The sequence below is a fragment of the Sorex fumeus genome, unplaced genomic scaffold, assembly GCF_029834395.1.
Source record: "Sorex fumeus unplaced genomic scaffold, SorFum_2.1 ptg000078l, whole genome shotgun sequence".
In the NCBI taxonomy this organism is placed as follows: domain Eukaryota; kingdom Metazoa; phylum Chordata; class Mammalia; order Eulipotyphla; family Soricidae; genus Sorex; species Sorex fumeus.
Window position 1 is genome coordinate 3588961 of NW_026606135.1, and position 14203 is coordinate 3603163.

At 50.5% G+C, this 14203-nt stretch overlaps 1 protein-coding gene across 1 annotated transcript; it reads right to left on the bottom strand.

Annotated features, from left to right (window-relative positions):
* Positions 1-452: 452 nt before the first annotated feature.
* Positions 453-13953, bottom strand: GDF10 (growth differentiation factor 10). Its single transcript, XM_056130471.1, has 3 exons — positions 13622-13953; positions 3668-4593; positions 453-1386 (listed from the first exon to the last, which is right to left on the bottom strand). Exons 1-3 carry the CDS (start codon positions 13935-13937, stop codon positions 1195-1197), a joined length of 1434 nt encoding a protein of 477 aa, XP_055986446.1. The 5' UTR covers positions 13938-13953; the 3' UTR covers positions 453-1194.
* Positions 13954-14203: the final 250 nt, after the last annotated feature.

Sequence of the window (14203 nt, forward strand, 5' to 3'; positions counted from 1 at the left end):
GGCCATTCTATAAACATACCTGGGAAGAAACAGACACTCCACACCCTTGGGAGAGTTCCCTGATGGCTTCCCTGGACTTTTCTGCTTGAACTGCCCCAAATGAGAGGCCCAGAAAACTGGAAGTCACAGACGACCCTACTGATGGCTCTTCCCACCCCTCCATTCAAGCACTCACTCTCTCCTCAGAGATGAAGAGAAAGTGCACAGGGCCACCGTACCTGTCCCAGGCTATGTCCTACCCAAATCAACCCACACTGGGGAGCTGCAGGTCAGGGTGGGTGGCCTTGATGCTGGGAGGTGCAAAACCTCTGGTTTCTAGAGCTCATGACAGGGACTAGAGTGCGGAGCTGACCTTAGTGGGGTTTGTCTGTGTCCTCTGCAGTCACCAGATGTCATATGGATGGACACCAGAAGATATTTTAGAATAGAACAGTAACATTACATTTTTTCAAGATACCACTGTATCTTTATTAGCTAGCCATAAAAACACATAACATACACAATCTACAGTATAGAAAGTATAATTTACAAAAATATAAAAATCTTGGTTATTTTTTAGTATCCCAACATATTACTGTGTGTGTTATTTTAATATGCATGTTTAAACAACGTACATGTCACCAGCATGATTATTCCTGTGTATGAAGTCAACGTGTTCCTTTTAGCTTCAGAATAAAATATATATTAAGGGAAAAAAAACAAAGTTGGTTATAAGTTCATAATGTATGTATAAAAGCTTTTGCCACGATGGTAGAAAGAGAACATCCACTTATACCATTAGGGAGGCCCTGGGTTCCAGTTTCAATATGAGGCCAAAGTGTTTTAAATTGATTAAACAGAGGTTATTTCCAGACAACGGACTGATGACAGCAAGAGTCAGCTGGGCATTGGGTTTTCAGGTCTTCAGGGCAGTGCGGAAAGATCAGCGGTCAGCCAGGACTGAGTCTCAGATTATCCCAGGTCATTCAGATCTAAATTGGCATTTAGGAAGCGACGATGCCAGCAATGGAAGATTCCAGAAAGATGTTCTGGGGAAAAGATCTTTCTGGAACCCAGAAGCCAGGTGTTCGGCCCTGATCTGTCTTTTAGCTCTACCACTCATCAAGCCCCCACTCCAGAGGGGACGTGTGGGTGCTGAACTGCCAGGCAGGGGCTGGGCAGGGCTGGGCTTCCAGGTCCTCAGAGTGACTCTTCTTACCGACAGGCACACGTTTCCACAGACATATTGGGGTACACCTTCAGAACCACATTCCGGTTCTCATCCAGGAAGAGAACACCAAGGGAGTTCATCTTGTCAGGAACGCAACAGGGCTCGGGGATGCCCGGGACGATGCCCACAGCCCTCACAATGCTCTGGATGGTGGCATGGTTGGACGGGCGGACGACCTGGAAGACAGAAAAGGAGCATGGTTACCTGGGTAGCCTACTACACATACAAACACACCTGCGCACGTGCACACGTGAGCACAACACACACACACACCACCACCACCACCACAACTACCACAGCATCTGTGTACCCATCGGAGGCCACGGGAAAGACATCAACTTAGCAGAATAGAGGGGATCTTCTATTTTTTTTTTTTTTTTTTTTACTCAGAAGTTGGCCCAAACAAAGTCCCAGGAAATGCATCAGAATTTGGGCTCAATTTGTTGGGAGAAGTCCCATTCCCTACCCAGCACTGGCCACTGGGGGGCACCTGCGCGTCATGCAGCCTGGAGGCGTGCCTGGAAATGGGCAGGAGCTGTCCAGAGCAAAGTGTATGGAGAAACCCAGCAGGGAACACTGGACCACAGCTGCCCAGACTGCTTGAGGAGCAGAGACATGCTTCCCGGATGAGGATGCTCTTAGCACTACAGTGCACGGTCTGCAGGTGGACTCGAAGGAACCAGAAACAAATTTCCAGGCAGGTCTGACTTGGGAGTGTCAGACAGCACTTCACCTTTGTCATTTCATTTTGTCATCATCAGTTCTTTGGTGGGGCTGGAGCGAGAGCACAGCGGTAGGGCATTTGCCTTACAAGCGGCCAACATGGCCGACCCGAGTTCGATTCCTCCGCCCCTCTCGGAGAGCCCGGCAAGCTACCGAGAGTATCTCGCCCTCACAGCAAAGCCTGGCAAGCTACCCGTGATGTGTTCGATATGCCAAACACAGTAACAACAAGTCTCATGATGGAGACGTTACTGGGCCGCTCAAGCAAATCGATGAACAATGGGAGACCCGTGACCGTGACTGTGACTGTGACCAGTTCTCTGGTGTGGGTTTTACCTTCATTTTATTGGGGAAGAAACTTAGGCTGAAAGTGGCTAAGTAACTGGATCGAGACCCTCCAGTTAGATAGCAGCTGGGTTTGGAAATCAGGCTCGGTGGGGCACACAATCCCTCCCCACCCAGACAGCCTCACGTCCAGAAGGACTGTATGGCCCCCGCCCCCGCCTCCAACATACTCCCCCTAAAGACCGGAAGCATGCTGCCCCATCAGCATTTCCCACGCCACGAGCGGGACTCATCGCAGGAGCTTCAGCTCATCCTTGGCCAGAGAGTTGAACATACAGCCTGAGGAGGAGTAAAGCTCCTTGTGTGGGGAGCAAGGCAGCAAAATCTGATCTGTGGGGCTCAGCATGATATCAGGAGAGGCAGGAAGGCAGCAGGCCAGGCCAATAAGGTAAGCGCTGGGTCAGCCAGCTGGAGCCTGCTCAGGCCTGAGCTCAGTTTTCCCAGCACATACCAGTCTCTCCCCAGCACCTTCCTTCCTCCTCCTCTTCCTCCTCACACATGCACGGCTTTGAGACGCACCCCAAACAGGTTAATGCTGCTTCATGCTGGGGGGTGGGAGCTCCCAGATGGCTGACTGATTTATGTTCGAATTGGATTTATGCACTGACTTCCTTTTTTGGAGGGGAATGCATGACCTGGAACTCAGCAGGGTTGCTGAGCAGTGGGGATCTGTGTGCTGTGTGCCTGGGGTCCACGTCAGCCAGACACAGGAAATATGGGAGGGGCCAGGTCACCTTCTAGCCCAGAGGGAAGGTGTGAACAGAAATCCTGGTGTCAGCGCACTGAATGAATCAAACTCAAGTTGTGTGTCTTGCCACTTGCAGCAGCATAAGAACCAAAGAGCAGTCGCTGATAGTTGGAGGGAGGGAGGGAGGGAGGGAGGGAGGGAGGGAGGGAGGAAGGAAGGAAGGAAGGAAGGAAGGAAGGAAGGAAGGAAGGAAGGGGGAATCCCATATTGGAAAGTCACTGAAGCCAAGCTTTGTGCTGGACACAGATGCCATAAAGTTAGGTCTAAGCTATGAGAAGAAACAAGGGACTTGGGTAAACCTGTCCATTCCAGAGGACACTGTCTCTTCAGCCTCTACAAGTTGTTATGTAGATTTTCCTTCTTTCCAAAAGAAGAAGTGTTCTACTTCAAAGCTCAACCAAAGCATTACCTTCACAACTGCGGTCAAATCACATCCATGCCCCGGGCTGCCAGGCTGAGGACCAAGGAGTCCTAATCTCCTGCCTGCTACCTGGATGGGAAGTGTCATGATGCCTGTCTTACAGGCAAGAGGCAGAGAAGACAGAGATTCTGAGGCAGAAGGACTTGCCAAAGGGGCAGATGTGAGAACTGACAGCTGAGCCACCCGTGGGACTCAGAGGGATTGCTTACACACACTCTACCTTGGGCATGGGGAATTCGCAGGCTCCCGCACAGTAGTAGGCATCAAAGGATTTGGGCGAGATGATCCACTCATTCCACCCGATGTCTGCGAAGTCCACCTTCAGATACCGCCGGGAGCAGACCCTCGGCTCGTCCCACTGCTTCTTTCGGGCCTTCTGCATGGTCTTCTCATCAAAGTCCAGTACTGGCGAGGAGGCCAGGAATACCTCCTGGCCCTTCTTCCTGCGGTCCTTGCGGCCTGGCCGGGGTTTCAATGCTCGAAACGGGTTGGGCCAGAGTTCGTGTTTGTGGTAGTGATGGGGATGGGGGGCATGGGCTGGTCTCTCATCTAGCCCTGGCAGCTCGTTGTTCTGAAGGGGCCCAGAGGCCTGGGTAGCACGGCGCACTCGGGGATCTGCTGAGTTGTTGGGGGCTGCGCCAGACTCCGGGTCTCCAGCCTGGAAGGGGTCGTATCTCTGCAGCGTCACTGCCACACTGTTGGGTTCTGAGATGGCCAAGTCATTGGCATAGATGAGGATGTAGGGGGCAAGAAGACTGGCCCTCGGGACCCCCAGGCCCTTCTCCCCAGAATCCAGCTGAGCAGAAAGAAGCAGCTCGCCGTCCTGGCGGGCTGCTTTCACGATGGGGGAGATGTCCTTGGCCTGCCATAGGCCCCGTGGTGGGGGCACCAGGGCCATGGCCCCCCGGAGTAGCCCCTGTGAAGCTGTGTTCTGTGAAAGACTGCGAAAGAGCAGGTGCTGACGTGAGGGCGGGCCGGGGGGCAGAAGGCGGCAGGACGCATTCTTGGCCCGCTGTTTGCAGGGTGTCTCACGCGCCCGGGGCCACCGGGGCTCTGAGTAAAAGTGGAATGTGGCTGTGAGGATCATTTCTGAGTCCTGCATGGAAGTCAGGTTGAAGAAATACACGGCCTTCTGGTTGACCATTTCTGTGAGGAAAGAGCAGACCACAGCTTGTTAGGGTTTCCCAGATGGGCCCTCAGGCTCAGAGATTACCAAGGATGAAGGAAGGAAGCCCATTCACTGAGCACTTCCAGATCACCACAGTTCTGGCTCAGGTAATTCTCACATTAAACTGAAGAATTGGTTCAAGAGGTTGGGGATTGTCAACACCCCAATGTGGAAAAAAAATACAGTGTCAGTACTCAGATCTGGAGGACCTAGAGCTCCTATTCCCTCCCCACCATGCACTGCAGAACCTTGTCAAGGTGGAGTGAAACTGGACTCATTGACACATTTAAGGTAAGAAGGTAAAAGCTTGTATTTGAATAGCTTGAGTGGGGCCCAATTCTTAGTGATAGCAATCTGCCCCCATATCTGCCCTGCAGTCTACTTACTTTGGAGAGGAAGTTGTTTTGAGGGCTATACTGTCTTGCTCAGGGGCTACATATAGCCTGGGATCACTTTAAGCGGTGCTTTGGAACCAGGTGGTACTGGGATCTGAACCCAGGTCTCTTACATGCAAAGCGTACGTTCCAGCCCATAGAGCTCTCTCTCCAGCTTCTTGTACTGTCCTCTACTCTATAGGCATTAGATGGACATTTCTCTAAAGGAGGTGAAAGATGTAAGAAACCTCATACTGTCCCTGTGTGCTGAGTGTATTCTAAGAGAACTGGGACCATTTTACTATATTGATCTGTATTTACTATACCCAAAGTTTTTTTTAAATAACCAGACTGCCATCAGAACTGCATGAAGCCAAACCCAGGCAGCTTTCAACCCGACAAACCAAGGAGAAAGACCAGAATCCCGCAGACATCACATCTGCAGCTAAAGGATGATCTGTCCCTACATCCCTTCAGTGGTAATCTGCATTTTCTTCTCATCTGGTTCTACCAGGTGTGCCGTGGGGCCCCAGGGTTGGTCATTCTAGTCTGGAGCCTAGGACGGTGCACTGAACCCAGGGAGCAGAATTCCTGAAAATGAGCAAGTCAGATTCAGGGTTCATCCATCACTCCTGAGCCTCCCATGATGTTGCAGACTAGTAGGAAACCAGAGCTACTCTGGGCTCTGTTTCTGGTGTCCTTCTGGGGAGGGGCTGACACTAGAAGAGTATAGAGCCTGGTGACCCAAGTTTGTGCCTGGGGATGGGAGTGGAGTAGATCTAGGACACTCCGAGACCTGTGTTGGGCCACAATGTCCCTAATATCTGCATCTATAGCTGGATCAGCGAGGTGCCAAGAAGCTGACATCAGGGGGTTTTGTTTTTATTGGGAAGGAGGTATTGTTCGTTCATTAATTAATTTATTGAATTACTGTGAGAAAGACCCTTATAAAGCCATTCACAATTAGGTTTCAGTCATACAGTGTTCCAAGACCCATCAGTAGGTAGCATTTGATTAGCAATTTTTCAACCACTTGGGAGAGGAAGGGAACCTGCAGTTAAGGATCCACCTCAATGGCAATCAAGGCTTAGACAACACTCTGAAGTCCCCATTTGCTCTAGTACTTAGAAAAAATTCACAAGAGGGGTGTTGCGACCCCTCAGTGTATTCCTCCATCTCCAACCCCAACATGCCCCCTCATACACAACTACATGGAACCATGTATAATCCTTTTTTTTTCTTTTTGCTTTTTGGGTCACACCTAGCAATGCACAGGGATTACCTCTGGCTTTGCACTCAAGAATTACCCCTGGCAGTGCTCAGGGGACCATATGGGATGCCTGGGTTGGCCGCGTGCAAGGCAAACACCCTACCCTCTGTGCTATTGCTCCAGTCCTGAACCATGTATAATTTTGAGGCACATTCACACTTGATTTCCCCAAGCACTGTGGCCACAAGTGTCCTGGTGTCTAGAGTGTTTCCAGACTTCTTTGATCACAGCCCTCCTCCCTAAAGTAGTCAGAGATTGGAATCAGGTATCTGTATTCTAATCAGCACCCTGGGGATTCTAGCTCTCGGAATTTTGGTAAGCAGGGCTGCGGGGTGGAGGTAAGAAGATGAGGGGTGGCTGTGTATCTGCAGGATCTATGGTGGACCCGTGGGTGGGCTAACAGTTCACCAAAAATGCAAGTCCCCTTCATTCCCTGAGCAGGCAGACCTAGGAACCCGGCTTCTGGATCCTCACAGGTCTGCAGGATGCTCTGGAACTCCCTTTCCTCATTTGACTCAGAAGGACAAGAGAATCTCTAGCACATGTGACTAGTGCATGAAAATAAGTAGCACATGGAGTGTGCCAGGCACAGAAGTGGCCTGAACTGTGACTCCCTGCCACTTTAATCTAGAGAACCAAGACTGGCAGAATAACTTCCCCCCACACCCCACCCCCACCTTGGACCCACCCATTCAGTCTCCAAACTTCAGAGCTGTGATCCAGCTAACATGGCAGATGTGTTTTCTTAACACTCTCATTCTGCCAACATATTCTTTTCTAGGAAACATGAAACATGTTTATGACTCTTCCACAGAGTTGACCCTTTCAACAAGATACAGACAGTTCTGGCTTGGAGACCCCTGGCCTCTTGCCCCTGGCCAGAAGGGAAAAACTAGGGGAGCAAAGAGGGCTCCCCAGAGAGAAGTTAGGGCACTTCTCTCTGGGGCGACTTAAGAGATGAGACATAAGAGGTGACATAAGAGATGATAGAGATTATAAAGGACAACAGTGGCCAACACAACAGAAACAGCAGCTTTGGCCCAAGAGAGGTGGTGGGAGAATGGGAAGCAGTACCATAGAGGACACTAGCCTTGTCTGCAATTGTCTTTGCATAGGAAAAGACAAGAAATATTGCCCTTTACTTAGGATGGGGAACCCAGGTAAGCTAGTCTGGAGTCACACTTATCCCCCAGGCCAGAACTCTTTCTTTGACTTGAACACCCTTGGCCACTGGGAGCTTACTCCACACTAGGCAGCTGGTACACGAAGATGCTCCCTACTGGGAACTGCTGGGGAAGATATGAGACTTGCTCTGCTCTCTCTGCATGTGTGTGTGTGCGCGCGCTCTGGTGGGGCTCAGAGAGGAGGCATCTGCCTGAAGTCGTTGTCAGGGACATAAAGAGCCCCATCCCCTCCCACTTGTACACTCTCCTCCACTCTCCCTCCACATTTCCACCTTCCTCCACTCTCTGCCTCCTAAGGTCCCCTCCCTCCCACCTCCTTCCCTTTGCCCAGTAAGCATTTTGGAAACTCCTAGTCTGTATCAGTTTCGGGATGACCAGGGCCACAGCAGATTGGTCAGAGAGGCATGTCTGGTGAGCAGAGAGTAAACCTGTCCAAGGAGCTCCCACTGTGTGCTGAGCACACTCCATCTCAGGTGTTCACTGCCCCCTCCCTCCATAAAATTCCACAACTAACCCTACCATGCCAGACTTGCCTACCTCTCCCACCTCTCTGCACCAGTCCCCCTAGCCTCACTGTCTCCCTCAGGAAACATCTAACTCAGCACTAGTCCTAAACTTGACCTGTCCTTATTCTTATTACTCTTCCTCCTCCTCCTCCTCCTCCTCCTCCTCCTCTTCCTCCTACTTCTTCTTCTCACAATGCTCAGAAATTACTCTTGGCTTTGCACTCAGGAATCACTCCTGGCGGTACTCAGGGGACCAGGGATGCTGGGAATCAAACCTGGGTCGGCTGCGTGCAAGACAAAATGCCCTACCCGCTGTGCTATCACTCCAGCCCCGATCCTTTCTTTCTTGCACACCAACAACGGAATCCTGGGCTCTCATGGCTGGAACAGTAGTCCTTTTGGTCCCTTGCCTCATATGTCATTGTCATTTTCTGATATCCTGATCCATATTCTTTTCTTCTTCATTTTCCCTCCACATACAAACCAGGACACAGACGAGAGAGTGTGGCCTGTGTCCTCTTTGTGCATGGCTGTATCCTATATCTCTGTGGGAGGCCTGAGGGTGGCCGATGCTCAGAAAGAAGTATTGAGTGACAGAGGAATTGGGTCTTTTCCAGATTTATTCACTTTAGATGACCAATGGCGGACTCATCAAATAGATTCTGAAAGTAGTCCAGACAGACTTGTTCTTTGGAAAGATGCAATGATGCGAATCGGAGACTATGGGCAACAGAATCTTTGTCAGTTACTTCCTCTTGAGTCTCAATTTTTCTCATCTTTAAAAATAGCATTTACATTACTTACTAGTTGTGGGGCTCCAAGCAGCAAGCTCCAAGCATACATGCACAATTTATTCCTACATGCACACCATCCAATGATGGTAGCAGGGATGGGTTATCTGTATATAAACCTAAAGCGAACTTCAGAGAGGCTCTGATCTTGCCTAATGTCACCCAGCATGCAGGCAGCTGAACCAGAGAGTTCACTTAGGGCCATCTAACACCAAGCCTGTCACTTGGTGCATAATTATCATCTGCCTAACAACAAATGTACCAAAGATCGTACATGGTGAATTGCTGTTTTGCAAACAGTCATTATTTAATTTGCATTTTTCCCATTCTGGCTGTCTAAGAAAGAAAGGCTCTTCCTTATTTAGACAATTAAATTTCTCTTCATGAATTTTTAGGAATCTGTACATGAATAATTTTGCACTGCACTTAACATCCTTTCTGGGGACAGGAGAAATATAGGAAGGGAGAGACACAAGGAAGGAACCTTCAGCCCAGCACTTTCTCTTGGCCACCATCAGGTTCAGTGCAACTTCAGACAGTTCTGCCCAGAGTCAGAATTCAGGTGACCTAGAGATCTGCCTTTTAAAAGAGCTTCCCTTAAAATAGCTCTAGGGGTAACTAGAAAGAGAACACTGTACTGAAGATGCAAACATCAACATGAACTAAAGGAAGCAAGAGCTGGCCATCTAGTGGTGCTCCATGGAATGGGTGTCTTTGTCCAGGCAGGCTCCTAGAGTCCAGGTTCATATATTGCTTGGAAGTTTTCACTAGCTGAGGAGCCTTAGGCTGGTCATGGAAAAACTCTATGCCTCGGTTTCCTTTTCTTTAAACCAGGGAGTGTATTTTAGATGTCTTCTAAAACTGCAAGCTCACGCTCAAAGACGATAGCACAGTGTCTGGAACCCAGAATAGGCTCAGGTGACACTACTATAGAGACATCATTAACTACTAATACTCTCATGATCTCACTCACTTGCTCTCTGTCCTTGCACCCAATGAAAGGACAGTCTCTAATTCAGCAGGATCTTGAGAATTATCACTACCTCTCCCCCTCTCATTTCTAACCAACCCTTGTTCCTATTGGCTTTGCACTCTATTTCTCCACAACCATCCTGAACTCTACCTCCTTCAACAGTGCCTACCTGGGTACCTAGAACGTGCCCCCCCCACGCACCAATCCCCCTTTTCCACCTACAGTCACAGTCAGGTTTCACAAGTGTGGCTTCAAAACACTTTCCTACTATTGATGAAGGATCAATGTCATTAATAGGTAAAAGACCCTTAACATATCACTAAGAAAAAGACAAAAGCCCCCACATGGTAGGGCAATTGTCAGACTATGAAAAGCTAATGAGCTCAAACAAAGCAGTGTAGGGTGAGCAGTACTGAAAAATTAAGATAACAAGGAAACCAAACAAGGAAAACCAAGTTTTAAAATATGGTCCCATCAGGGTATAAGCTAGAGATTGATCGATCTATCTATCTATCTATCTATCTATCTATCTATCTATCATCTATCTATACATCTATATACCTATCAATATTATATATTAGATATATATTATACACAACATATTATCTCTGATTACGTTTGAATAGGGATAATAACTTTAATTTCCTATAATTCACAGAATTTTCCCAGTAAGCGTGCTTTTATTTTTATAACTATTTCTTTCTCTTCTCGCCCTCTCCTTATCTCTTCCCTCTACTTATCACTGCCCCCAGCCCCCTCCCTACACTATACTGAATCACTGCTACATGCAGAATCATAACACTTAAGAAATCACAACACTTAAGGTTCTTGATAGATAGGCTATGTACCTATTGTGTCCTTCTGACCATCTCCACCCAGCTCTAGCCTTTTCCCTCTCATTATTTCCTCCTTCAAACAATCCTCGCCACAATTCCTGGCGCCCAGGGGACTGCTTCACTTTTATTTGTGGCTAAATACCACCTGCTCTTCAGAGCCTGCCTGGGGCCTGTTCCACCAAGGCTTCACTGGGACCTCCCATGCTGTGTCAGAGCTAACCCACAGGCTCCTGCAGAACACCCCAGCTCTTTGTCACTCCATCACACCACCTGTCCCACTGCCCATATTCATCTGATTACTTTTACCCTCCCCATCAGCTCATGAGCTATTCTGGACACAGGGTCAATAGTGTATGCATTGTTGTGCCACCTAATGATGTGCTTAGGAAAGCCTTGAGGAAAGGAAATGAGTGTGACTCGTGGCGTTTTTAACAGATGGGTATGCATTATTACTACCATTTTAGAGATGAAGAGGTAAAACCCAGTGAAGCTGTTACTTGTTCAATATTGCACAAAGAGATGGAAAGACTTGGATTTAAAAGGATCCTTTGGAGTGGGCAGTTTCGAACTCTAACCCTTCAGGTCTGACTTAGAGGTTCTTCCTAGTGATGGGAACTCATTAGGGAGTAGGACACAGCACTAGGAGTAATCAAGGGAGGAAGAGTAACTGGTACAATAATAGGAGATGCTAATGAATTATTGACACTTCCATGTCTCTGGCACTGTTTTCAGGCAGCACATGTGTCAGTGCATTTAACCCACCCACTGAGGGAGGAAATATTGTGAACTCCAGTTTGGTAGTTTAGGCTTTTGCCAGAGCACAGACTGATTCTTTGGATCTTCTAGTTCAATTAACAACCTGTACTAGGATCCTAAACTATGCTACAGGGTGGCAGGTGAGGACCACTGCAACCTGGGCTGTAGGATCAGATGCCTTTCCTGTATAGGAAGAGATCCTGTGCTACCAAGCACCAGAAGCCCTTCTCATAGAACAGATAGCTCATCAGGACCCAGGACCACAGTTGAAGCCCTTGATTTTGTGCCTCATGCATGAAACAAGACTCAAACCTCTTCATCACTGGGTCTGAGTCAATAGCAGGAGCATCTGAAGGTTGGTGAGGGGCTGGGTCTGAACTCCTGGAGAGACAGGATAAGAAATCAATCCTCATAGGGCTACTCTGTGCCCAGCACAAAACCCACCCTATCATTGGATGTTTACCTTCCATAAGAAATCAAGGGGCTGCAGCGATAGCACAGTGGAGAGGACATTTGCCTTGCACATGGCCGACCTGGATTCTAATCTCAGCATCCCATATAGTCCTCCCCCCGAGCACCGTCAGGGGTAATTCCTGAGTGCATGAGCCAGGACTAATGCCTGTTCATCACGGGTGTGACTCAAAAAGCAAAAAAATAGAAGAAAGAAAGAAATCAAGATCAGAAAGATAAAGGGGCACAATCCACAGTGAATAGAGCCAGGAGTGGTTCCAATGGCTATCGAAGTGCTTAAGAAGGGGGATGGACTTGTCATACAGCCCCAGTCCAAACTGAATAATTCTGAACTCCCTGAGCTGTATGCCCCCACTCCAGCCCCCAAGCTCTGAGCTCAGTTCGGATGGAAGAGGAGGAATGGAGCCACACTGAGGGCAGGGTTGGCCTGGCTGAGGGAAGGGAGCACCACTGCCTCTGCCTCCACCAACCACATCAGCTTCTTCCCCTGGGAGAGAAAGATCAGGCCTTACATGTGCTCCTAGTCTTCTCTTCCTTGCCACCCACTGCAAAGAGATCCCTAAGCCCCCAACGTAAGCACACTCAGGTCCACTGAGATTTAGTGACCTGCCCAAGGTCATACTGCTAGATAATTCTTCAGTGACTAAGTTAGTAAAGGGCAAGTAAAGGGTGTCAACAACCAGCCAGTTAGATCTGGCTGGACCGGGAAGAGTGACCTACTGAGCGAGCCTGCTCAGTGGACAATGAGGGATTAGGCCTTTTGGTGGCAGGTGCTCCCCAGTAAACAGTTTTTGAAGTTTTCCATGTCTGACCCAGAGGCTATGGATGTTCTCACAACAAAGAGCCAGGGGGAAACAGGTGGCAGGGCTCACTGCAGGCTGCAGGGCCATGGAGAACTTGTTCCTCTGAGCATCTGGAGAGGTCTTACAGATGAAGGCCTTTCTCCTGATGAATGGCCGTCTCCCTGAGGGCTGCAGGGGATCCCCCACCCACATTCCGACCACAGCATTCTGTTACCATGAGTAGTCTCCATGACAACTAGCCCTGTCACCAGGCGCCTTCTCGCTGCTCAGCTGGCCTGGGTGGTGGCCCAGCCTGAGGCAGGCGGATGCTAACATTAACACTGCTCTCAGGACATGCTCTGGGAGCATGGCAGGGAGGCCTCAGCAGGTGGCCGCTGTCCAGTTCCATGCAAGGATTGAGAAAGGACACAGGAAGAGCAATGGAGGACCCGCAGGAGGGAAAGGACAAGAGAGTCAGGGTGCCCCCAATTCACAAGCTCTGGGCTTCCCTTCATTGCCCTTTGGTCTGAACACTCCTTGCCACTGGCCAGCAGGCCTCAGAACCGTTCAAACCTGGTCTGATCTCAGTTCCCTGAGCTCCCTGTGCTGTCCAGACCTCTGCTTGGGCCTGGGGACTGACAGTATCAGAGGTGCGTCAGATCCTCCGATCATGCCCTCCTTCTTGTCAAGAGCTAACGCTACTGGACCCTCTGACAAGGATGCTGTCCTGCTCAACACCCTCCACCTTGTGCTTAAATAAACCTGGCATGTGGGGAAAGTTCGATGTTGGACGTGTGCGCCACCGTCCCAATCTGGGCAGCACTCCAGGGGCGAAAACTCGGTGCTTCACCCCCCAGGTCCCCACTGGAGGCTCCGGGTTTGGAGAATAGCTCATGTAAGAGTGAACGAAGGCGTCAAGGAAGAGAAGGAAGAGAAACAGGCGGACGTGCTGGGGTAGGGAGAACGGACAAGTGCGGAAGGGGGAGAACGGAGGACAAGAGCAACCCACACCACCCTCCCACCTCCCACCCCATCCCGGGATCCCAGAACCGCTTCCACTTACCCAGCCGGGCCCGGAAACTGCGGACGGTGTTGCCCCCTCCGGGCCGCGCACCCCTTCGGCTGTATTTCTCATAAAGCCTGAGCATGTGGACAGCGACCATGTCCTGGTCTCCTCCGGGGCCCAGAGAGGTGGTCGCGGCGGCCGGGTCCCCCTGGGGGTCCTTGTCTGGCACCAGGCCGTCGATGGCCGCGGACCAGGGGGACTGAGCGAGGGTCTTGTGGCTGCCGCCGGCGTCCCGAAGCAGCAGCAGCAGCAGGAGAGGCAGGAGAGGCAGCAGCTGGGGCCCCGGGCTGGTCCGAGAGGGACCGTGGGCCATGGTGAAGGGATGCGGAGAAGGGCAGGGGCGCGGGAGGAGGAGGAGGAGGAAGAGGAGGAGGCGGGAGAGTGCGGGAGCTCGGGACGCGGCGGACCCAGGCGCGGGCGGGAGGACGCGCTGCCCGGGCAGCGGGACGCGGGGGTCCAGAGCCGCGCGCGTTCGTTGGCGCCTGCCGAGCCGCAGCCGGCGCTCAGGGCCCCTCCAGTCGCCGAGCCGAACCCGAGCCCGCGCGCTGCTTCTGCGGAACCAGCGCCGCCGCGAAACTT